Here is a 27,954-nt window from a genome sequence, read left to right on the forward strand (position 1 = left end):
CCAGTTTACCCCAGGGGGTGGGGCAAACCGGACCGTTTGCAAAATTTTTTAAAGTTAACACAGCAACTAAACAATAAAAGATAAAGTATAGGTGTCTCTGGGAAAAAGTTGCGCAATTAAATGATCTTTCAAACAAGCCATCGAAAAATTAAATCGGTTGATTCGTTTAGTCACAAGAGTCAAAAAATTGTTCACAAACTCATTCTTTTGTTTTGGGAAAAAAACATTAGGTATTCCCATTTTTTAATATTTTTAGAGAAAATTTTTAATTTTCATAAGGAAATAATTTACATCATTTCTATTTCTTAATTACAGTTGTTTTAATAAAATTCAAAGTTTTTTAAAAATAATAGAAAAAAAATGTTATTATCTAAAATTTAAACTAATATTCATTTTCAAATCAATTCTTATTAATATAATGTTTTTTTAAATGTAATTCTTATGAAGAATTTTAGTATCAAATTTTTGAATAATTCAATTCTTTTGGGTAATTTTATTAAAATAGTAGATATTGACAATAATTAAAATGAGGAAAATTTTTGAAAATAATTGAAATTTTGACAAGAATTTTATTAAAATTTTTGAAAATAATTGGATTTTAAAGAATTTTTTTTATTTATAAAGATAATAATTGGAATTTTGTTGAGATATTTTTGTAAATTTTGAACATAATTGAATTTTTGGATAAGAATTTTATTACTTTTGAAAATAATTGAATTTCTGCAATCATTTGTAACTTCTTCAAAATTAAATTTTTTTTTAGTGTTTTTAACTAAAATTCTTCTGTAAATCCATTATTTTTAATAATTAATTAAATATAAATTGACCAATTTATAATTTATAATTTATTTAATTTATATTTATTTATAAACAAACTAATTTTAGAAGATTTTGAATTATTCCCGTTTCTTAATATTTTTGTAGAAAATTTTCAATTTTCATAAGGAAATACTTTACATCATTTCTATTTCTTAATTACAATTGTTTTAATAAATTCCAAAGTTTTTTAAAAATAAAGGAAAAAATGTTTATAAATTCTATTTGTCAATTACAAATTTTAATTGAAAATGAAAATTTTTGAATTTTTAGAAAATAAAGAAAAAAATTTTACTCAAAAAAAAGATGTGTTAAATTTATTTTCAAATTTCTTTAATTGCAAAATTATTCAAAAACATCAATAACTTCTTTTTTAAATAAATGATTTTTTTTAAATTGAAGATATCGATTGCTCCGAGTTGAAGACTCGGAGTGATCGATTTCTTCATTTTTTATAATAATTAAAAATGTTCGAAAGATAAAATATAATAATATAAAATATAATTATTTTATATTATAAGAATATTGTTATGGTAACTTCTTCAAAATTATTTCCATATTCAATTATTATCTAAAATTTTAACTAAAATTCATTTTTAAATCAATTTTTATTAGAAAATTCTACAAGAATTCAATAATTTACATAGAGAAGTAAATTATTTATTGAAGAATTAAATGTTTTTTAAAATTGAACACTCATTTAAAGAATTTTATCAACAAAATTTTTAAATAGTTAATTAAAATTCTTTTGACGAATTTCAATAACATTTTTAAGAATAATTTCATTTTTCGAGAAATTAGATTAAAAATTGTAATAAAAATAATTGAAAATCTGCGATGACTTTTATTATTTATAAAAATAATTGAATTATTGAAAAGAAACTTATAAAAAAATTTGTAAATAATTGAATAAGTGTGAAATTTTTATTATTTATGAAAATAATTAAATGTTTGCGTAGAAATTTATTAAAATTGTTTTTAAATAATTGAATTCTTTTGGTTAATTTTAATAAAATAGTAGACATCGAAAATAATTGAAATTTTAACAAAAATTTTATTAAAATTTTTGAAAATAGTTGAATTTTGAAGAAGAATTTTTTTATTTATAAAGACAATAATTATGAATTATTAAAATTTTTCAAAAATCTAAGTTCATTAAAATTTCTAATTATAAATTCATTCAAAATTGAAATTTTACAAAATTTCAAATTAAAACCTTTTGAAGTTGAATTATTTATGAAAATTGTGAACGCAACTCTTTTAAAATTGAATTAATTTTGAAATATTTGAGTAAAATCATTTATTTAATAATTTATAAGTCATTGTTTTATGATAATTGTTTAAAATTTTAGTTATTTAAAAAGAAATTCAAATTATTGTCAGAAATTCAAAAAATTAAAGGTTCTGTATTATAATTTGTGGTAATTTCATAGTTTATGAGTCAAACAAAAAAAAAAAAATTCAGAATTTTCTAATGAATTCTAAAAATTTCATTTTTTTAGTACTTTTAATAAAAATCTCTGACTCTTCCCTCAATTCCTTGTATCAGAATATAAGATTATTTTAGTTATAATAATATTAAAATTACCTATTCCAATTTATATTTTATTTTTATGAAAATATATTTGATTTAAAAATTTTTACGTTGTATTATTTTTAAAATTGCTAATTTTATTTTAAAAAGTGATGAAAAGTCTTTTTTTAATTTATGAATTTTTTCTCCTAAAGGATATTTTAAGTAGTATGAGTCAATATGAAATTAGCCAATTTATTTTCAACCATTTTTTCTTATACAACTTTTTTTGAAGTAGGTAGTAAAAATTATTTTTTTTAAATTTTTTACCTTTCCTTAGTTTTAAACTTAATTTTAAGTTGCACAAATCGGTTCGGTCGGACGAAGTGAAATTTTAATTTAAAAAAATTGTCTCGAGATATTTTAAGTGGAAATATCAATTTACTTTTTGTAAAAAAAAAACCGTAAATCGAATTTTTTCTAAGAGGTATTTTTTAAGTAGTGCAAGTAAATGACATGTCAGACCTATTTTAAATTCGAAAATATTTTTTATTATTAATTACATTCTCATCAAAAATGAGAAAGTCTTGGATTTGTGCGATTTTGAGCAATGTCTAATTTTGCTAAATCTTTACGTTTCATGACCCCCTGACTCCAAAAAAATGGTTTTTAGAAAAGTGTCTGTCCGTCTGTCTGTCTGTCTGTCTGTCTGTCTGTCTGTCTGTAGAAAAATTTGTCGCCACGATAACTCGAATAAATTTTTATGAATCGTCTTGCAATTTGGCACACTTTTTAAGTCCATAAAAATGAAGCCTGAGTTCGTTGGGCAGCCCATTTCGTCAAAAAACAACAAAAATACAAAATTTTGAAATTTTCAAAATTTTGTATTTTTTACAATTTTCAAAAAAATATTTTTTTAAAATTTTTTCCTTAAATTTGGTGCAAAAACAAACAACTTTTCCCTTAAACACTTTTCAGTACAACAAAAAACAAAAAAGTTATGAATTTTTTTTTTTTTTTTAAATTTGCTATTTATTGCTTTTTTTGGACTTTTTGTCAGCCTTCTCTTCAGTAGAAAATTTGTCATATTGGGGCCGTGTTAATAAAAATTAGTTCACATTATGCCAATACACCTTTCTTAACATTAGAATCGACAATTGCATCTTTTACACAATTTAAAAAAAATTTTTTCCAAAAAAGTGCAAAAAATTGAGATTTATAGTGAGTGAAGCATTAGCCGAAACATGAGAAAACATTAAAAACATATCGAAACCTTCCTTTTTTTCTTTTAGATGCCAAAATTAGGTAAAAATACAAAATTAGGAACAAAAAAGAACTCAAAAGTTTCAAAAATTCTGCCTTTTTTTGATTTTTTCCATAAAATTTGTTTTTACATTCTCATCAAAAATGAGAAAGTCTTGGATTTGTGCGATTTTGAGCAATGTCTAATTTTGCTAAATCTTTACGTTTCATGACCCCCTGACTCCAAAAAAATGGTTTTTAGAAAAGTGTCTGTCCGTCTGTCTGTCTGTCTGTCTGTAGAAATATTGCTTTACATATTACTCAGAAATTTTTTTTTAAAGCTATTAAAAATTTAATTTTTTAGTATTTCTAAATTAAACAAATTTTTTTTTGAGTTCTGGTTAACCGATATAAAATTCGAAATAGGATTTTTTCATTTTTAATTGCACTATTTGAATATATTTTTTGTTTTTAATCATTTTTACATTATTATCACATGAGAAAGTATTAGTTTTGGTCGAAAATTGACTTTCGCTAATTTCTTAAAATCTCGACGTTTTGGGGTCCCCTGAGTCTGTTAAACATGGTCTAGAAAAAGTGTCTGTCTGTATGTCTGTCTTCGTGTCTGTCTGTAGACACAATGGTGTCCCTACGATAACTCTTGAAAAACTTATTGCATCAACTTGCAACTTTGCATGCACAAAGTTACTGTTAAAATACAGATCGAGTTCGTTAGCCAGCCATTTTCGTCGAAAACTACACAAACTACAGTAGTTTCAAAATTTTGAAAATTCAATTTTTTCAAATTTCAATATTTTTAATTTTATATTACTTTCGATTAGAAAAATACAAACAACTTTTCTCTACAACATTTTTTCATAGAAACTTAATTTTTTTTTAAGTTTTTGGGTCAGGCGAGGTCAACTGGGTTAAAAAAATTTTATTGGTTTTCTAAAATGTTATAACTAAAATATATTCATAAAAGATATAACATTTTAGAAAATCAATGAAATTTTTTTAATACAGTTGTGCTGGTGTGACCCCTTTTTACATTTCAATTTTTGGTCCTATCTTGTTGGAAATGGTTTTTTACATTCTCATCACATGAGAAAGTAATATACCAGAGTAACTTTTCTAGGAGATAAACACTTAATTAAAACAAAAATGTCTGAGTAAATAAACAAAGAGTGAAAAGTTAGTCATTACGCTCCGGTCTACACTATACAAAAAATTTGATACTAATTCTTCAAAAATATTTTAGCTGCTTCTGCAAATCATGTTTTTACTAAGAGAGTTAGTATAATTAAAAATAATTTTACAATTTTAATCATCAAGACCAAAATATACATTTAAATTCACTTAATATCGCAATCATCAGCAAACTAAAACATGTGATGAGAATGCAATCCTTAAAGTCGTAGTAACTTTAAGAAAAAAAAACTGTTTTATGAAACATATAATAGGAAACAAGAACATTAATAATGCACAACAATTGCAAACCCCGGCGAGCGAAGCGAGCCATTTGCGCGCGAAGCGCGCAACAACACACGGAGCGCGAAGCGCGACGTGCGAAATAATCGCCGGAGCGCGAAGCGCGACGATCAATAATCGCGCGCCCCGAGGCGCGCTGAAACTTGCGAGCGAAGCGAGCCCCCGCGCGAAGCGCGGATGAGAATGTGTCCGCGCTTGCGCGGACAGATTTTTTTTAATTAGTAATGTTAATTAATGAATTAATATTCATTAATAATGACACAGTTATTTTTAGGATGTCAAATTAAGACAAAAAACTTATCAAAAGTGTTGGGAAGCAACCTTTTGATACGTTTTTTGTCTCAATCTGATATCCTTAGAAAAAATGTTAATAATTTTTACTAATTCGGATTTTTAGTGCATTATTAATATTGTTATTTTTATTATTAATATTAATTTTAATATTAATTTTAATATAATTATTAATAATAATATTAAACATTTAAAAATTGTTTTCAACTATTAGTTGAAAGTATCGTTATTTAAAATTTATTTTTATTTTAACTATTAGTGGAATTGTATAGGTACAAATATTAAAATTAATTTTTTATTACATTAGTGGAATATTATTAAAAATTACTAATTAATAAACTGGAAATTACATGAATGAAACATTTAGAAATGAAGAAAATAAACTAAACTGTCTTCTTCGACTTTTGTCGAGCAATTATAAATTTCTTATATAATATATGTTTGTAATGAAAATATTTCCTGAACTTGGGAGTGTAATTTAAATTGAAGTCATCGTTCGTTTAATTAGTGCGAACAATTGTTTAGATGGAATTTGTTTAAAAGATAAACGAAAAGAGTATTAAGCAACGTTTGCTCCAATAGAGTCAAGCTGAAATTTAATTAAAACTTTATATTGATTTATGAAGTCGAGGAAAATTGGATTCTTTGTTAATAGATTCGGAAAATAATGTTGAGATTTATATTGAATCGTTTTTTTTCTCTATCTTTTTTTGCAATAACTTTTTTTTTAATTAATATTTTGTTAATTATTTTTTGTCTCTTTTGCTTTTATTATATTTATTAGCATTATTTATTTAATACTATTTACAGTATTCATTTTCTCTTTTCTTTTCAGAAAAAATATTTATTTGTTTTTCTATGAAAAAAAAAATAGATTATTAATAATAGAAGATTATTATTATTTATACAGATTGTATACATAAAAGGGTGATTTTTATTTAGAAAAAAAGGAGGAAAATACCTTGAGACTGTGACCTTTTTGTGTAAGGAGAAATATATTGTGGATTTCTGACATTTTTATATCTCTACTTGAATATTGTAATATTCAATCGACAGTGTAAAATTGTGTACATAATCTGGGCAATGTCACTTGTAATTATTATTATATATTGATTAATATAATAATTGACCGTGAAGTATAAATAAATTACTGAAGAAAAATTCATGTGCTTGATAATAATTAATTGATCGGATATAAATTTCATTAAAGCAGTACAGGCACGACATCTCTTGAATTTCAAGTTCGCGAATAGTATTAGAAAACAATCAATAAATACGACACCCTTTTTAATTACATTTAGATTACTGTTTTTTTTCTTCTGAATCACCGTTTTACTTTTTTCTAATTGTCACAGAGTTTATTTTTATTTTATTATAAATATTATAAATTTTATAAATAAAAATAAATAATTAGAATTTAATTAGAATTATAACTTTTTATTCTTATTTATAAAAGATATTTTTTTATTTCTTTTCTCATGTATAATTTTCTTTTTTTTAAGACTGAAGATAAAAAAATTAGTCCGTAAAAATAGCAAATTAGAGTGAATTCAAGATTTATATCTATTTTTATTAATTATCAAACTCTGATTATAAATTTATAAATAATTATAAAATTACGAACAGCTTGAGATTCTTCTCCACCTGAGAACGCCAAGGTCACCGCCAGATGGCAGTCTAGTCTCTTTCTGGAATTTTTCCTGTCATCTGGTGGTGACCTTGGCGTTCTCAAGTGGAGAAATTAAACCATTTTATCAAAGAAAATATTTTCAGTTGTATAAAAACGTGATAATTTGCAAGAATAATTTAATTTTTCAGTAAAAACTTTCATCAAATTTTTAAATTTCCGCATTTAAACTAAATAGAAAACTTTTAGTAAAAGTTAAATTTTAAATAAAACGAAAATTTTTAGTAAAAATTTGCTTTTAAGTAGTAAAAAAAATAAATTTTTCTAAATGCAAGAAGACATTTCTTTTTTAAGACATAAATATTTTTAGAGAAAAATAATATTTGTTAAAGGCGATGAAAAAAAATTTTTCATTTGTATTTGTTGAACTTTTTAAAGATCAAAATTTTTTCCCTTAAGTGAGAGAATTGTGGAGCTGATAATATTGTTTTTAAAGCGATCTTGAGAGAAGGGAGAGCTTTTGTTATTGAAAGGTATATGTGCATCTCAAGAGAGAGAGCGAACCAAGCGCCAAAGAGCAAAAACAAAAGAATAACGTGATAAGATGTTGCTGATTGAGACACATTTTTCATTTTCTTTTCTCAAGTTATAATTTTCTTTTTTTGCACTTATTTCTACAATTTTTTTCATTTATTTTTCTAAAATTATAGAGAGAAGAAAGTTTTTTATTTTTTAATTTGGTATGAAACAAACATTTTTTTGACACATTCATCAGAATGTGTCAAAAAAAAGTTTGTTTCGTATACCAAATTTCTTGGGGTTAATAATAAATTTCGTAAACTTTTTGAAATAATTGAATTTTACTATTTTTTTTCTAATTTTATTTTAAATTGAATTTACGAAACTAAATATAATATATTTGTCAGTATATATGTGGATTAACAACTGTAGAGTTTTTATTTTGTTCTGTTTGAATATCGACATTTTGGAAATATATGCAGTCTGCTGATTGGTTGTCACGATGAGCTAGACACGAAAAAACGACGACAGAAAAAAATGGAACATCAGGAATACATGTATTCATTGATTTGTTTTATGCTTAAAAATTCACTAAATATTTATTTCATTGATTTTTTTTTTAAACTAAAAAATTCTCTAAATATGTATTTTAAAAAGTATTCAGTGCTCTCTGTTTTTAAAAAAATATTGTTTTTCTTTTTTTGCTCTTTATATTTCGACAAAACAATATTTACTATTTTATTTATTAATTTATTACTAGAATTATACCTACGTGTGGAATTATTTTCCAAATTTTCAGTTACAATTCTTCAAAAAAATACAATAATACTCAGAAATAATTTTTTAAGATGAGAAAATAAAATTCTTTTGAAAAATTGTTTTAAAATAAAATTTATTTTAATGAAATTTGAAAAAATTTCCTATTTTCGCAATTTTTAAAAATTATTTCGACAATTCAACTATTTTTTAAATATTTTAATAACTATTTTTTAAATACCTCATTTTTTCAGAATTTCTAAATATAATTTTTCAAAATTCATTAACTTTTGTTGAATAAATATTTGAATACTTATTGTTATTTATTTGTCCAGTAGGAATTAAAATTTATAAATTTTAATGTAAAACCTTTTGAAATTTAATTATTTCTGCTAAAAACAATAATTCTTGAAATATTCAATTTTTTTCAAAAAATATTCTAAAAATTCAATTATTTTTAATATCTAATATTTTCAAAAAATTTCGCAAAAAAAGTCAATCATTTAAAAAAAAATTGATAAAATTCATCCAAAATTCAATTATTTTCATAAATAATAAAATTTTCACAAGAATTCAATTAATTTAAAAAAGCATTTTCAAAAAAATTTCAAAAAAAATAAATTATTTAACAAAATTTTTATACAATTTTTTACAATGATTCAATTACTTTCACTAATAATAACATTTTTCTTAAAAATTCAACTCATTGAACAATTTCAATTATTTTTAATACTGTTTTAAATTAATTAATCGAAAAATTCAATTATTTTCATTTTTCGCAAATAAAGTTTTCCACAAGAATTCAATTATTTAAAATAAAATTTTCATAATATTTATTATATTTTGAAAAAATTAATTATTTAAAACAATGTTTATAAAATTCTTATGAAGAATTCAATTATTTTTAAAAGTAATAAATTTCTTCTTGGAAATTCAATTATTTTAAGAAATTCTAATAAAATCATTCGCAAGAATTCAATTATTTTAAAGAACAATTAAATACTTTTTAGAAATTCAATTATTTCCAAAAAAATTTAATAAAATATTAAACAGACATTCAATTATTGTCAAAAATTTTAATAGCATTCTTTGTAAACTTTAATTATTTTTAAAAACCTTTTGCAATTCAATGTTTTTTAATATCTACTATTTTCTTAAAATTTCAAAACAGAATTCAATTATTTTTAAAAAATTTTGTAAAATTCTTCGTAGGAATTCAATTCTTTTCATGAATAATAAAAATTTCTCAGGAATTCAATTATTCAAATTAGAATTTGCATAAAATCACTCAATAGAAATGAATTATTTAAAAGTTTTATAAAATTCTTGGCAAGAATAAAATTATTTTTTATAAATATTTAAATTCTTTTATGAATAATAAAATTCGTTGCAGGAATTCAATTTATTAGCAGGATAAGAAAGAAGTAAATATTTTCTATGAAAATTTGGAAAACGTAAGGAAAATAAAATATAGAATGGAAATCTTGTCAATTTTATAAAGTGTTTAAAACTAGTTTTTTTGGTCGTCAAGATTAATTTTTCGAAAGCTACTTGTTTTTCTAAAAATTGCAACTTTAATGAATTTTTTTTTAATTTGAGAAATAAAATTTATAAAGTATTCAAGATTTTTGACAATTTGATATTTTTTTAATACTTTGGATCAAATTTCCTTGCTTTACTTATTTCCCTGTCTTATGAAAATCTTGTTATTAGCAAAATTCTAGGGGAATTAATTTCACTAAAACACTGTATTTACAAATTAATTGTCAAACTTTTGACATGACAATTTAAGGTGTAAAACAATTTGGTATCAAAAAGCCCTAACTTCAAGCGAGGACAGAATATCTCGATTATTATTATATAATAAAAAATAATAAAAAAATAATATTTAAATAGAATTTTTTAATAAATTAATAAATTTATAACAATATTTAATAAATTAGAATTTGAAAAACTAATAATTAATAATAGTAAATAATAAGCGAATTAATATTAATTATTATAATTAAATTATATTAAATTTTAATTAACTTCTTTCACCTTTAATATTAATTATTATAGTTATAATTATAATAATTATTAATTAGGTATTTATTAATATTGTCTTAATAATGAATTTAGGTTCTTAATTTATTTTCTAATTTAATATCTAACTTATTTTTAAAATTATTTATTATGAATAAAAAATGAATACTTTTATTATTAATTTATTATTAATATTAATATTATTAAGAAAATAAAATAAATTTTCTCAATTCTCAACAATTGAATGAATGAAACTTGAATCTTTGATTAATATTTGCCAAAAATCTCGTCTTGACAATCTCATGTCAATATTAATAGCGAAACCGTCAGTTTTGTCAATTTCCCACAGGGGATTAACAATTATTCAGATTTATCTCACTAAATTAATGAGATGATCAAGATAATATTGTTTTTATGCTCAATGTACATTCCCGCATATGTTTACATTGTATAATTTGTAACGTGTCTACTGTAATTATTCTGGATTAATTAACTGCATTTATTAGCGTTTCACAAATATTCCTCTCTTTAGTTTGTTGATGGGATTTTATAACTTGCGCGCTCGAATTAAAGTCACAAACGATTTCTTCATCGCATAGATAAAAAAAAAGAAAAAATAGTAAAAAATACAATTTATATGGATTATAACAAACACGAGAGAAAAAAAAAAACACGAGAGAAATTTAATGATTCAGCTTCTTTAGCGGATTATTTGAAGAGATTAAAAAGCAATATTTTTAAAGTAAACCGCGGATTTTATATACTTTGAGGTGGAATTAAAGAAAAAAAAAGGCGGATAAGTTTTAAAATTAAAAAAAACTTGAAAGTTACAAAGTATCGAGTTGGTAATGAAACGTCGTGCGGTTCATTGGATCAATAAACCAGAAGACAGACGAATAAATATATATTTTCTGTCTTAAGGAATTTATAATAAGAGAAAGCGTTTACTTTTCTTGACGTGTGCGCGTTTTCAACAGGTTGTACCTGGGATTTTAATCCATTAATTTTAAATTCAAATTTACTTCTTTGAAAGTGTTAATAAATTTTTATTCTTTAATTGTAATGTCATATTGTACTTTTTTAAACCATTAACGAAGATTAAATTTTTTTTTCTTTTAATTACCAATTTAATTAGGAACAAATGAAAACAAACTAAATAAAGATAGGTCATTCTTTTAAATTAAGATTTAGCGAACGAAATAATTAACATTAAGAATATATAAATTTTGCAAAAAATTCACTTTTCTTAATACAACACTAACTTAATTTAGAATATAATTGTTTATAACAAACAACATATAATTTTAACTCATTACGAATATAAGTTGACAATTTATTAAAATAACAAAATAATGACAAATTTATTAACAACAATTATAATTAATATAATTTGTTAACAATTAAATTTTTATAACAAACATATTATTATTAATAATAATTATTGAATATAAAAAAATGGCACAAAATGCAGTTTCTTTTACTCGAAATTTTTTTGAGAACAAATTGTTACTAATAATTATTATTAATAATAATATTATTAAATAGTAGAAAAAAATAGTAGATACAAAATAGTAGATACAACAAAATGCGAAATTTATTCGAAATTTTTTTTGAGAACAAATTGTTAATAATAATTGTTACTAATAATATTATTAAATTATTTTTAATAATAATTTTTAAATGTATTTTTACTAAAAATGATATACAAGAAAATGCAGTTTCTTTTAGTCGAAATTTTTTGTAAGCAAATTGTTTATTGTTAAGTGTCCGAATTCCAGAAATTCGAAATGTATAACGAGAGTATAGAAGGAAAAACGAAAATGAAAGCAAGACTTACGATACACCATTTTGAATAATTCATGACCCTCTGGCTGTAAGTACCACAGACAGGAAACACCGATTTCAGTATTACAAAAGGACTCGAGTGATAATTTTCATCCTATCGATATTCATTGGTGAATAAAGTAACCGACCTATCCTTTTACAAAAACCTTTTCATTCTCCATTTTTCGAAAATTTATTCAAAAAAAAAAAAAAAATTCTACTATAAATATGGACATATTTATTTAATCAAAAATTTATTTGAAAAATATCTACATATTCAAAATTAAAAAATTTTTATAGTTTCAAATATAAACATCAATTTTTGAGTAATTTTAAATTCAAAATTAAAAAAATCCAACTATTAAGTACAAATGTACTTATAAAGTATATTTTGTTTGTTATTTTCAAAAATTTTAATAATATATTTTTCGCAAGAATTCAATATTATTCTCATAAATAAAAACATTCTCTGAAAGAATTCAATTATTTTTATAATTGATAAAATTCTTCGTCGGAATTCGCAATTATTTTCAAAATAATTTTAATAAAATTTCACGAAAGGATTCAATTATTTAAAAAAATTTTTTTAATAACATTTTTCGAAAGAATTTAATGATTTTCTTTTATAATAAATTCTTCGAAAAAATTCAATTATTTTTATAAATTGTCAAATTCTTGCCAACAGTCAATTTCAATATAATTTTAATAAAATTTCTAGAAATTCAATTACAATTTTTGAAAATAATTTTTATAATTGTAAATTGTAATTAATCTTTTTTCATAAATTTAATAATGCTGAAAATTGTTGATAAAACTCTCTATAAATTTCCATTATTTTCAATTAAAATTATTATTAGGAAAACTACATTATTTTCACAAAAATTTAAATAAATATTGCAAAGAAAAATTTAATTATTTACGAAAACTATAATAAAATTATTCAGAAGAATGTAATTTTCTATAAACAATTTTAATAAAATTGAAATAGATGTTTAATAACAAAATTATGAATTACAATTCTTAATAAACACGACTATTTTAAAATATTAAACGAACTTCTTCATAAAATTCAATTACTTTAAAAATTTTCAATAAAAATTATTAAAAAAAAAACTCCATTTTTTTCAGAAAATTAAATATAAATTCTTCAAAACACAATTTAGTTATTTTCAAAAATTTTAGTAAAATTCTTGACAAGCATTAAATTGTTCTTAAATATTTCAATAACAATTTCTGAGGAATTCGATTATTTTAATAAAGAATGAAATCGAAACAAATTCTACAATATAGAAAAATTTTTATATTAAAAAATGTATTAAAAAAAAAATTCAACAATAAATATAAATACAAAAATTTATTTAATTATTATTATATATTATTGATTATTAATATATTAATAATTAATAAATTTAATTATTTTCGAAAAAGGCAGAAAATTCCCTTCTAAATTTTTATATTTATTGACAGAATTAAAAAAAAATGTTTTTTAAGTTTGTGAAAAAATTTGTTTATTAATTTGAAATATAATAAATGTTTATTAATAATAAAACAGAAAATTTTGTTTAACATATAATTTCTAATTACTTTTTTCCACTGACAAAAACTGTTTGTTTAGAAAAGCTTGAAATTCCATTGAAACTGTTATTGAATTTAAATTTTTTATTTGTAAGATTTCAAAAAATATTTTTTTTTCTAAATGAAATAGAGAAAATTTGATAAATGAAATTTATTGTCAATAAAGCAGAAAATTTTGGTTAAAATATAATTTCCAATCATATTCTTGTTATAAAAAATATTAATAAATATTAATTATTTGTAATTAAAAAATATTTGCAAAAAAATAATTGCGTTAATTTCTCTCTAATTTTCACTAGAATTCAATTTAAAAATTCCACTGAATTGCTGGAATTATTCTAGTAAAATGGTACAAAATTTTTTTTTTGACTGTGTTCATAAAAAATTTATTCAAAAAAAAATAATTTCACAATAAATGAACAAAAATTTATCAAGAAAAAGCAGAAAAAGAAAATTCTTCAATGAATATACATTTATTTATAAACAAAAACGCCCCTTCAACAAAAATAAATTCTCTTTTTTTTGTGCACATGCAAAATTTCGCGAGAAGAATTTTATTTCTAAAACTAGAAATAGTTCAGCTGTCAATGTCAATTGAGGCAGTTTTGTAACAACGTGACTTCATCGACAAATGCATTGCGGTTACAAAAAAAAAAAAAGAAAAAAAAAGATAGAAAAAAAATTCCCAGAACATGCATTGAATTCTATTGAACCTTTAATTAACATTCTGAAACGTTGACACGCTCTTTCTTCCCATTCTCTAACCAGTTGTCTGAATTTATTTTAAAAACATATCGCTACATTTGTTACCGATTTATCGGAACTATCGAAAAAAAAGAAGAAAATAACGTGTGGTGTACCTTTTTCTATTCTTTTCTCTTCTTTTTTTTGTCATTTTATTTCCTTCCTTTTTACATCAAGAGAATAAAAATGTATAAAGCAGACATCACTATAGGGAAAAAATATTGTCCTCGAGGCAAACGGCGAAAAAAGACCAGAAAAATGCGGACCAAGAAAAAGTATCGACTTCACACATTTTGTGAGAGAAACTGACTTTTAGTGTCCATAATAATAATCAATCATTCGTTCCGACACTGACGATATATCAACGTTTATAATAATAATAATAATAATAATAATAATAATAATAATAATAATAATAATAATAATAATAATAATAATAATAATAATAATAATAATAGTAAAAATAATAATAACAAAAAATAATAATATTATTATTTAATATTAGGTTGAATTTATCACTTGATAAAATTATATTAATATATATAAGAAGTTATCAATCCTCCAAGTCAATCAATAAATTAAATCATAAAAAAATTTAAAAAATTAAATTACAAAAATAAAAAAAAAATAAAAAAAAATAAATTAAATTTAAATTAATTAAATCATATTATTATTATAACAATAGTAATAATAATAATAAATTATACTAACAATAAATAAGTAATGAAATAATAAACTAAAAATTTAAAAATTTAAAAACATTCTCTAAATTTGAATTAGTAAATTTTACTAATAATTAAAAATTTCTACTAATTTAGTGACTGACTATATAATTTTTTATACATTTAATTTCAAACTTTTTTCGTTTTCATAAAATATTTCGTAAAAGTAGAAAAAGAATATATTGTCAGCTTTAGATTTTCTCACTATAAGCACTGGAGATTTTTTTTTTTTGTTATTTTTATTTTCTTCTTTTTTTTAAATGATTTTTACCATTTTTATCGTTACGATGAAAACAAAAAACTCAGTGTATTTTCAGTGAGATTATTGTTCTCGCAGTTAATCCGCATATTGAAAGAGAGACTCTTCATATTTGAACTATATTTTTTTATTTCAACAAAAAAAGAATAAATTACAATACATAACGGAAAAATGATTACTACAAAAAGCATAAGAAAAAAAGATTTCTAAAAAATATGTAAAAAAAATTATTTTTAATAAAAAAATGTTTTTGAATATATATATAAAAAAAATATTTTTAAATGCAGAAAAAAACATTTTTTAAATGTACAATTTATTTCAATAAAATTTGACAATATATTTCTAAATAATTGTCAATATAATTTAATCTTTTCAAAATAATGTACGGGAATTCAACTATCTTTAAAACATTTTAATTACAATTTTTTCAAAATACGAATATTTTTCATAATTTTGAAATTAAATTACATTCAAAACTTGAATAATTTTTGTGAAATAAATATTTAAATACTTATTTATTTATCCACAGAAATTACAATTACAATATTCTAAATGATTACTGTGTAAAATCTTTTTCAAATTTAATAATTTCTAAAAAATTACAACTGTAATTCTTCCAAAATTCAATAATTTTTTTGTTGATGTTTTTTAATTAAAATTATTCAAAACTTGAATAATTTTTAAAGAAAAAAATTAATTAATTAATAAAAAAAATTAATTTACATATTTAAAAAAAAACGAAAAAATTGAATATTTTTATAGTTTTACAATTAAAATTTTCAAAGATTACAATTTAAAAATCTTTTTAAACTTAATTATGTCTAAAAATTCATAATATAACACTTCTAATATTTAATTATAAACTAAATTTTTAATTAAACATAAATTTTAAGTCAATTCTTTTTAGAAAGTTTTACGAAAATTCATTTATTTAAATATAAAAATAAATAATTTATTGAATAATTGAATATTTCTTAATATTGAAGTCTTATAAAGAATTTTATCAAAATTTCTTAAAATAATTTAATTCTTTCGAAGAATATTATAAATTTTTTTTAAAAAATTGCATTTTTCAAGGAATTTATTATTCTTACAAATATTTTTCGACGAATTTAATTAAAATTTTATTAAAAATAATTCAATTCTTAATATATATAGAATTTTAATAAAATTTTTAAAAATAATTAAATTTCTACGGAGAATTGCATTAAAATTTTCAAATAATAATTGAATTCCCAAGAAGAATTTTATAAAAATTATTTTAAATAATTGATTTTTTTCGAAAAAATTCAATGAAAATTGTATTTGAATTCCCAAGAAGAGTTTTATAAAAATTCTTTTAAATAATTGATTTTTTTTCGAAAAAATTCAATGAAAATTGTATTTGAAATAATTGAATTTCTGTAAAAATTATATTATTTATGAAAACAATTGAATATTTTCAAAGAATTGTATTAAGATTCTTTTAAATAATTGAATTCTTTTGAGAAATTTTATTAAATAATAGTAGATATTAAAAATAATTGAATTTCTGTGAAGATTTGATAAAAAAAAATTTGATAAAATTAATTGAATTCTTACGGAGAATTTTAATAACATTTTTAAAAATAATTGCTTTTTTCAAGAAATTTATTTAAAATTGTATAAAAAAAATTCAAATTCTGTGAAAAGTATTATTATTTATAAAAATAATTTATGTCTAGCAAAGAATAAAATTTTTTAAATAGTTGATTTTGTTCGAAAAATTTTATGAAAATTGTATTTTATGCCATTGAGTTCTTTGTTAAAATTTTATTAACTATAAAAATAATTAAATATGTGCGAAGAAGTTTCTTAAAATTATATTCAAAATAATTGAATTTATCCAAAGTATTTTATTATTTATGAAAATAATTAAATTCCAGCGAAGAATTTTATTATTTACTTGAATAATTGAATTCTTACACATTTTTTTCGACGAATTTAATTAAAATTTAATTTTTTTTTTAATTTGATTTTTATATATAGAATGCTAATAAAATTTTTTAAAATAATTGAATTCCTGCGAAGAATCGCATTAAAATTTTCAAATAATAATTGAATTTCCAAGAAGAATTTTCTAAAAATTCTTTTAAATAATTGATTTTTTTCGAAAAGAATCAATGAAAATTGTATTTTAAATAATTGAATTCCTGTAAATTTTTTTTTTATATTTATCAAAACAATTGAATATTTACGAAGAATTTTCTTAAGATTCTTTTAAATAATTGAATTCTTTTGGCAAATTTTATTAAATAATAGTAGATATTGAAGATAATTAAATGTCTGCGAAGATTTTCATTATTTGGGAAAATAATTGAATTTATACGAATAAGTTTCTTAAAATTTTTCAAAATAATTGAATCGTTTCAAAGAAATTTAAAAATTTTTTTTAAGAATAGTTTTTTATTTCAATTATTAGCTGATTTAAAACAGTGTAAATTCTAAAGAAAAAAAAAGAAAATAGTAGCAAATCGTAAAAAAGTAGTAAATAGTTGGTTTTAGATAAGTGTGAAGCCTGCTATTTTTTTCCTTCAAGAAGAGATCTTAATGATTTTTTTTTCTTCAAGAAAAAAGAATATTTTTTTGTATTTTAAAATCTTTACAAACAAAAAATATATTTTCTGTTTAAATGTTTTTTTATTTGGATGAAAATTTAAGGGGCAAAATATTTTTCGATTCCTTAGAAAAAAAGCAATTAATTATCGTCGTCGAGTTGAAAAAGAAAATGGAGTAAAAAGGTTTTTGGAGAGAGTTCGTGGTTCTTTGAAAGTGGCCACATGATGTGATTAGATTATGTTAGTCGAGGTGAGATGAAATTCATGTATAAAAGGAAAAGTGGGTCCAACAGAAGTGGACAAGGGAGGGAGAGAAAGAGTGAGTGAGAGAGAGAGAGAGAGAGAGAGAGAGAGAGAGAGAGAGAGAGAGAGAGAGAGAGAGAGAGAAGGAGAGGAGAGGAGAGATTTACTCGTGTTTCTCAATCTAACAACCAGATTAATGTTTCAGCTTGGGTTGGTGCTTTAAGTGCCGCTGTGTCACGTGGTTCGGCGCCTCTGGTTGTTGGTGCATGTCGTCGAGGAAGCACCAGACTCATAGCAGTGATTGGAGGACTCGTTCTAGCCTTGGCATCCCTTTTCACTTCATTCGCACTCCAAATGCATCAAGTTATATTAAGGTGAATTCAAAACTCATTCTATTTGTTAATAAAAAAAATTCGATGTAAAAAATAATTCACTAACTTTCACTATTTTCGATGTGAAGCAAGAGTCAGAATTTTCCCCCCCATTTCTGCTGTTTGGCAATTTTTGCCATTTCCGGACGAGTAAATTTTACTATTTCCGCAGGTTTGCCACAATTTAGGGGAAAATTTGAAAAAAAGAGAGAAAAATTGTAAAAGTCGAGGAAGTTTGGAAAAAATGAAGATTTAAACAATTTCTATAAAAATAGTTTTACCAGGGTTGCCACAGGTCAGGGAAGTCGGGGAATTCAGGTAAAAGTCAGGCAAAGTAAAATTGGTCAGGGAAGTCAGGATTTTTATTTAAGTAACTGGAAAAAATTGAATTTTGGAGAAGTTACAAATGATTGCAGAAACTCAATTATTCTCAAATGTAATAAAATTCTTCGCAGAAATTCAATTATGTTCAAAAATTAAAAAAAATTCAATTATCTTTAAAATAATAAAATTCTTTTCCAAATTTCAATTATTTCAAAAATTTTAATAGAATTCTTTGCAAAATTTCAATAATTATCAAAAAATTTTTCTCAATTCATTGATTTTCAATATCTACTTTTCATAAAATTAACCAAAAGAATTCAATTATTTAAAAATAATTTTAATAAAATTGTACGCAAACATTTAATTATTTTCATAAATAATAAAAATTTCACAGCTATTCAATTATTTACAAATTTTTTTATAAGTTTCTTCTCAATAATTCAATTATTTTCATAAATAATAAAACTCATCGCAGAATTTCAATTATTTTTATTACAATTTTAATCTTTTTTCTCGAAAAATGAAATTATTCTGAAAAACGTTATTGAAATTTGTCAAAAGAATTTTAATTACCTATTTAAAAATTTTGTTGATAAAATTCTTTAAATGAGAGTTCAATTTTAAAAAAACATTCAATTCTTCAATAAATAATTTACTTTTCTATGTAAATAATTGAATTCTCGTAGAATTTACTAATAAAAATTGATTTAAAAATAAATTTTAGTTAAAATTTTAGAAAATAATTGAATATGAAAATAATTTTGAAGAAATTACAATAACAATATTCTTATAATATAAAATAATTATTTTATTTTAGAATTAAACAAATTTGTAAATAAATGTAACAGAACATTTTTTTGAGTAAAATCTTTTTCTTTCTTTTCTAAAATTTCAAAAATTTTCATTTTCAATTAAAATTTGTAATTGACGAATAATATAATTTATAAACATTTTTTCCTTTATTTTTAAAAAACTTCGGAATTTATTAAAACAATTGTAATTAAGAAATAGAAATGATGTAAAGTATTTCCTTATGAAAATTGAAAATTTTCTACAAAAATATTAAGAAACGGGAATAATTCAAAATCTTCTAAAATTAGTTAAATTTGTCAATTTATATTTAATTAATTATTAAAAATAATGAATTTACAGAAGAATTTTAGTTAAAAACACTAAAAAAATTTTATTTTGGAGAAGTTACAAATGATTGCAGAAACTCAATTATTTTCAAAAGTAATAAAATTCTTCGCAGAAATTCAATTATGTTCAAAAATTAAAAAAAATTCTCATAAAAATTCAATTATCTTTAAAATAATAAAATTCTTCTCCAAATTTCAATTATTTCAAAAATTTTAATAGAATTCTTTGCAAAATTTCAATTATTTTCAAAAAAATTTTCTCAATTCAATGATTTTCAATATCTACTATTTTCATAAAATTAACCAAAAGAATTCAATTATTTAAAAAAAATTTTTTGATAAAATTCTAAGCAAACTTCGCAATAATTCAATTATTTTCATAAATAATAACATTTTTTACAAAAATTCAATTATTTTCATGAATAATAAAATTCATCACGGAATTTCAATTATTTTTAATACAATTTTAATTGAATTCCTCAAAAAATTTAATTATTCTTGAAAATTTTATTAAATTTTTTCGAAAAAATTCAAATTTGTTGATAAAATTCTTTATGATAATTTAGTTTTGAAAAACATTCATTTATTGAATAAATTATTTATTTTTGTATTTAAATAATAAAAATTCTTGTAGAATTTTCCAATAAAAATTGATTTGAAAATGAATATTAGTTAAAATTTTAGATTATAATTAAATATTAAAAGCATTATAGCATAATTTTTTAAAAATAATAGATAATTGAATTCTTTCGAAAAATTTTAATAAAATTTTGGAAAATAATTACATTTTTCTAGGAATTTACTTTAAATTGTATTTTAAATAATTGAAATCTTCAGAAAAATTTTATAATTTATGAAAATAATGGAATTATTACAACGAATTTTATCAATTTTTTTAAAAATAATTGAATTCATGTGAAAAATTTTATAACTTGTAAAAATAATTGAATTTATGCAACGAATTTTATTACATTTTATTTAAATAATTAAATTCTTTTGAAAACTTTTATTAAAATTGTAAATTTTGAAAATTTTTGAATTTCAGCGAAGAATTTCATTATTTGTGAAATGTACCTATCTAATTTAATTCTTGCAAAAAATTTTTGAAGATAATTTCATTTTTCGAGAAATTTATTTAAAATTGCATTAAAAATAATTGAAACCCCGTGAAGAATTTTATTATTTATGAAAATAATTTAATTCTTGCAACGAATTTTATTAGAATTTTTGTAAATAATTTTATTTTTTTTTTTGAAAAATTTCATGAAATTAAAAATTTTTGTAAAACATGAAGATATCAATCACTCCGAGTCGAAGACTCGGAGTAATATATGTTTTTTAATTTTAAAAATGTTTGAATTTGAATGTTTTGAAGAATTTTAATTCCTATGGAAAAATAATAATTAAATACTTATTTAAAAATTTAGTTATTGATGTTTGCGAAATTCGAATAATTTTACAATTTAAGAAATTCGTAGGTAAATATAATAGAATGTTTTTTTTAAGTAGGTATCTAATAATTTTTAGAGTGAATCAGAATATTCTTTATGTTCAGGGAAAAAGTGAAAATTTTGTCTGGAAATCAGGGAAAAGTCAGGGAAAAATAAAATCAAATATTTGTGGCAACCCTGTTTACGAATTATAAATTATAAAAATTTATAAAATTTTTCCTTCTATACAGTTTCCATGGTGTAAGGAGAAAAGGCAGAGAACTTTATTTCTTATTTAAGACTTAAGAATTTGACGCTCGCACTTTTAAACTCAAACAGTTGAACCGCACACTAACATTTATCCCAAGCGCCATTATTTTCAGAAATTTTTTTTTCCTTCCACCCAACCAGCTCCTTAAAAGTTAAAATGTTCGACTCTGGCATTTCTCTTAAATTCTTTTGCTACTATTTTTTTCTCTTTTTCTTCCGAAAAACACTTTTTTTTCAACCGTGAAAAATGTTTTACCCTTTTCTAAACGCGTTATTCGTTCCCACAATGGTACTATTGTATACATCATTAGAGGAATTCCTTTTTGCGAAAAGAGAAAAATAGCTGTGCTTTCTCTACTTGAGAATAGTTTATATTGGTGCTGGTATTGCACTATTTCGACTCTGTCATACAGTAAGCGTCCAATTATGGTGATAAATATTGTCAAGTTTATATATATTTGTGACTATACACTCGGAGGAAAATTTACTTCAAGCAAATAAATTTTGGTTGAAAAAAAACAAATATAAATAATTAATAAATAAATATACAAATAAATTAATTATTATTGGTATAATATGTTTGTATTTTAAGTAGTGTATATCAATTTAATCACCAGATGAAAATTTACTTTGAATAATATTTTTTGGATGAAAAATTTTCTCAAACAATTAAGTAGTAAAAATAATTTTTATTGATAACAAACACATTGAAAACAAAATTTATTTAAATATACATAATTCATTAACTTATTAACAGGGCTCGAGCCGCAGTGAAAGTATTTAAAAATACGGACTTTACGGACCAAAAATGAAAAATTACGGACCAATTTTTCTTTAAATCAATTAATTTTCGAAAAAGTTCTTCGACAATTTTCAAAATCCATTTATTTACAATATATTCAATTTTACAAATTTTAATTATTCGTAAATTCTTTATTTAAATATATATTAGAAAATAAAAACTTCAAATAATATAAAAAAAATTCAATTAGGAATTTTTTTTAAAAAATTAATTTTAGAACTCAATTATTTCTAAAAATTCACGCTATATTGCTTTTAATATTCAATTGTTATCTAAAATTCTAACTGAAATTAATTTTTAAATCAATTTTATTAGAAAATTCTACTAGAATTCGATTATTTAAATACAAAAATAAACAATTTATTGAACAATTGAATGTTTCTTAATATTCAATTCTCATAAAGAATTTTATCAACATATTTTTAAATAATTAAATTCTTTCGAAGATTTTTAATAAAATTTTTAAGAACTACTTTATTCGAGAAATTCGATTAAAATTGTATTAAAAATAATTGAAATTCTGCATTAAGTTTTATTATTTATGAAAATAATTGAATTCCTAAAAAGAATTTTACTATTTTCGAACATAATTAAATTTCTGCAAAGGATTTTATTACTTTTAAAAATAATTGAATTTCTGCAATAATTTGTAACTTCTCCAAAATTAAATTTTTTTTTAGGGTAAGTGCGTCAATTGCTGCGCACAAATACATTTGTTCAGGGCACAAATAATTTTGAAATTTTTTTTAAAAATTACTTAACGATGTAAGTTTTAAAATAGATATAGGAAGTATATACCAAAACTTAATATTTATGTATTTTATTTTAATTAAAAGTTGACGTGTTCAAGGTTTTATTTATTTTCATTGCTAACTTTGCTAGCGGTGCAAAAATACCTACATAAAAAAGGCTTTATTATTGTTTTTAGACTTAAAGTGGTTATTATTATGATGATTTTAGATAAAGAAAACCTTGTTTTAAAAGAAAAATTAAACTTTACTTTATTTTTGTCTGTTATTATATTTTATTTTTAAGAGTAGTAATTAACACAGAATTTGGGCTTGATTTAATTTCTGCGCCCTCAGAAAATCAACTAAGACTGGTTACAATAGACTATCTATTTTGAAAAAGAGCAAGAAAAAATTATGAAAATGAAAGAAAAAATGAAGATTATGGAGGAAAAACTAAAGAAAATTTAATAAATACATAAATTAATTAAGGAAGAATTCTGTTATTAAGTTTTAACTAAATGTTTCAAAAATGTGATAATTCAGAAATTATTTGTTACTTTTGTTAATATATGATATATATTTATTTTTAATAAATTTATATTCTATTCAATTAAACATTGATTAAAATCATTGTCCCATTTTGATTTCATAGTAGTTTGCGGTATTATACACATAAACACGAAATTCTGCGCAGAAACTGACCCACAGGAATTAAATTCGCGCAGCAACTGATGCGCAGCAACTGACTCAAACGCGCAGAATTAAACGCATTGAATATTATTTTTAATTCATTAAATTTATTAAAATAAATTATATTTTAGAGATGTTATTTATTGTAAACATATCTTAATAACACAAACTACAAATTTAATAAGACATAAGTTCAATTTGATCAATATAAAAATTATATTTTATAGTTAAAAGACGTCTTGACCAAAATACCGCAGGAATTAGTACACTTACCCTAGTGTTTACTAAAATTTTTCTATAAATCCATTATTTTTAATCATTTTTGAAAAAATTTTTTGTGGATTTTCTAATTCATTTGTTTTTAACTGAAATTCACTTTTAAATCAATTTTTATTAGTAAATTCTACTAGAATTCGATTATTTAAATACAAAAATAAATAATTTATTGAATAATTGAATGTGTCTTAAAATTGAACTCTCATAAAGAATTTTATCTATAAATTTTTAAATAACTGAATTCTTTTGACGAATTTTAATAAAATTTTTAAGAATTTTTTCGATAAATTCGATTAAAATTGCATTAAAAATATTTGAAATTCTGCAATGATTTTTATTATTTATGAAAATAATTGAATTCCTAAAAAGAATTTTATTATTTACGAAAATAATTGAAATTTTGACAAAAATTTCTATTAAAGTTTTTGAAAATAATTGAATTTCGGAGGAAGTTTATTATTTATAAAGATAATTGAAATTTTGATGAGAATTTTTAAAAATTGTTGAACATAATTGAATTTTTGCAAAGAATTTGAAAATTATTGAATTTCTACAATCATTTGTAATTTCTCTAAAATTCTCTAAATTGTATCGTACAATTTACGAACTATTCGTTCTTTTTTAATTAAATTACGGACTTTACGTACCTTTTTTTTAAAAAAAAACTAACTTTTACGGACTTCAGGCAAATTTACGGATATTTACGGAATTTATAAATCTAGTTTAAACCCTGCAGTATCTATGTACAATAATATAATGTTAAAAAAAATTATTTCACGAAATTTATATTCTTTTTAATTAAAAATCACTAAAATTTAGTAGAATTCTTGTAGAAATTCTATAGAATCGTTCTAGTGAAATTCTATAGAATATTTATTAGAATTCATATAGAATAATTCTATAGAATGATTCTAGTGAAATACTATATCTATAAAACTTTTTCAGCTGAGTTGTAATTGTACTTAGCACGATGAAAAAATTAAATTTAATCACTTAATTTGTCAAAAGGGTATTTTAAGTAGTATAACTTGGAATATCCATTTTCACAAAGTACACTGTTGGGATTTTTAATTTCGTAATTTTCACTCTTTTTAAATATGACACTCACCAAATTCTGTATTTGAGAATTATTTTCCCTTATTTCTTTGTACTTTACAATTTCAATTAATTATTCTGATTGAACATTGATTTGTACTACTTAAAACTTTCTTCTATGTAAAATTACTGGACATGAAATAACTCTGTTCGATCGTTCATTGACTTTTACTACTTAAAATACCTCTCCGACAAAATTCTAGTTAAAAAATTAATACATTGACTTTTACTACTGGTGCTAATTACAATTATTTTTACTACTTAATTCAGTAGGTTCAAAGCATATTTTTCGCAAATACCACACTGAAAAATAGAAGTAATTGTACTTGGCACAATAAAAAAAACGTAAATTTTAATCTCTTAATTTGGTGAAAAGGCTATTTTAAGTAGTACAACTCAATGGCCAATCAGACAAAGTTTATTCTTAAGTGGAATTTCTCCTGAGAAGTATTTTAAGTAGGAGCCAATTGCAAATGAACCAGTGTGAATTTTAATTCGATTTCAATCAATGAACATGTAGTTTAAGTAGTGCAAATCAATTTATCATCAGGCAAAAAAGTATCTTGAAAATAAATAAATAAATAAATAAATTCTCCAAACAATTAAGTAGTAGAAATAATTATAGATCTTATGAATAGTAAAAGAGAATTTGTATCACTTAACTTGTTTGAATATGGTATTTTAAGTAGTAAAAGTCAATATATATTCCGACCAACATTATTTTTAACTACGATCCCCTTGAAGGGTATTTTATGTAGTGCAAGTCAATGCTCAATCAACTAAAGCGAATTTTTATCCATTTGTAATATTTAAACGCGTATTTTAAGTAGTGAATATCAATTTATTATCAGACACCGTGGTTTCAGGTCTACAAATTTTTTTCAGACTCTTCAAAATGAGTAGAAATAGTTACAATTATTTAATATTTTTGTCGCGATCGGAAAAAGTGAATTTTAGTCGGCAACTTTTTAAAAATGTTGTCTTTGAGTAGTACAAGTCAATGTCGAATCAGACAAAGTTTGTTTATAAGCAGCATCTCTCCCAAGAGGTATTTTAAGTAGTACAAGTCAATATTCCATCAGCCTAAGTGAATTTTAATTCAATTTCAGGGCATAAAGGTGTATTTTAAGTGTATGGTGAAAATAAATGTATCGATAGACAAAAGAGTATTTTAGATGAAAAAATTATTTTTCTAAACTAAAATTTCCTCTCAGAAGTATTTTAAGTAGTTAAACTCAATATGTGATTTTTTCAACTAGAATTTCGTCTGCTGACAAGTTTTTTAACTTTTTAAGTAGTAAAAGTCAATAAACGATCCAGTAATTAAATCCAGTATATATAGTATATATACACAGTAAAAAGAAAGTCTTAATTTAAGGCATAAAGAGTACCTTAATTTAAGATGCAACATTTTTAAGGCAGCCTGTGTTTAATTTCAAATCATATTTTTTGGCTGAAATTCAAGAGCAAGCATGCTGGTTTTCAGCACGTTGAATGTGCTGAATTTAAGACAATCATATTGAAAACTCAGCAGTTATATACTTACGATAAAATAGTTTGAAAACCTAGCATTCTTTTCACTTAATATATATTATACTCATAATTGTTTCTTATTATTTCAATATTTGACACTTTCAGGTTATGTATTTTGTTTTTTATCGTCGCAGCGCTCGGAATATATTTGACACTTTCAGTCCTTTTAGGTTACATATTTTGATTTTGATTGTCAGCGCTCGGAATATATGTGGTCAGTTTCGAAATTACTTTCTATTACGATTTTAGTCGATAAAAACGTCATTATAACTTATTTTTATCGGTAACGTTAAAAAATAACCTAAAAGTAAATAGTGATTCAATATTTTTAAATATTTTTTAACAGGAAATGAATGATTTTTATGATTTTTCCATAATCTGTCATATTATGGATAATTATGGATAATCAATATTGTTTATTCAAATAATATAAGTAGTACTATTTACTCATATAATTTTTTTTTATTTAATGATAAAATTTTTATTTTGCTTGTTATGTACTGTCGGTAAAAAAATTCAATATTTAGACGTTTCTGAAACTGATCACATGAGGACTAGTGTATATTTTAAAAACAATGTAAAAACCTAACCTGAAGCTGTCAATTTGTTTGACGTTTAAAAATGTGATTAATATTGGAAAAAATTCAAGAATATTAACTATTATATGCAGTGATCATTTAGAAATTCACTACAGTACTGACAATTGTAAGTTCAGAATGCCTGTTCTTATTTTCACGCAAGCGCAGCTGAAATTAAGACTTCCATTATTTTCACGACTTGTTTAATTTCAGACAGCGCTTAAAGTAAGATTTACTTTTTACTGTGTATAGTATATATAGTATATAAAAAAAATAATTTTTAGTTGCACTTTCTTGTTTTAAATTTCATTTTAAGTAGTAAAAGTCAATGAACTTTCGGACCAATAGAAATTTTACACTATAATTTTGTCTGTACGGTATTTTCTGTAATAAGGATCTATGTACAATCTGCCAAAGTTAATTTTTTCCAGAAAAGTATATTTTAAGTAGTGTAAATCAATTTTCTGTCAGGCATACGGATTTTTTCATTTT

The 27,954-nt window shown here is 21.5% G+C and overlaps 1 protein-coding gene across 1 annotated transcript in view; it reads left to right on the forward strand.

Moving 5' to 3' along the window:
* The window catches only part of LOC122504655 (monocarboxylate transporter 10), a 198,626-nt gene that overhangs the window by 120,894 nt on the left and 49,778 nt on the right, over positions 1-27,954 (forward strand). Inside the window, exon 6 of the mRNA XM_043615850.1 lies at positions 18,429-18,597. Within this exon, the coding sequence (XP_043471785.1) occupies positions 18,429-18,597 (169 nt within the window). The remainder of the gene's footprint in view (positions 1-18,428; positions 18,598-27,954) is intronic.

This window comes from Leptopilina heterotoma, unplaced genomic scaffold (genome assembly GCF_015476425.1).
Source record: "Leptopilina heterotoma isolate Lh14 unplaced genomic scaffold, ASM1547642v1 Lhet_31, whole genome shotgun sequence".
NCBI classification, from domain to species: domain Eukaryota; kingdom Metazoa; phylum Arthropoda; class Insecta; order Hymenoptera; family Figitidae; genus Leptopilina; species Leptopilina heterotoma.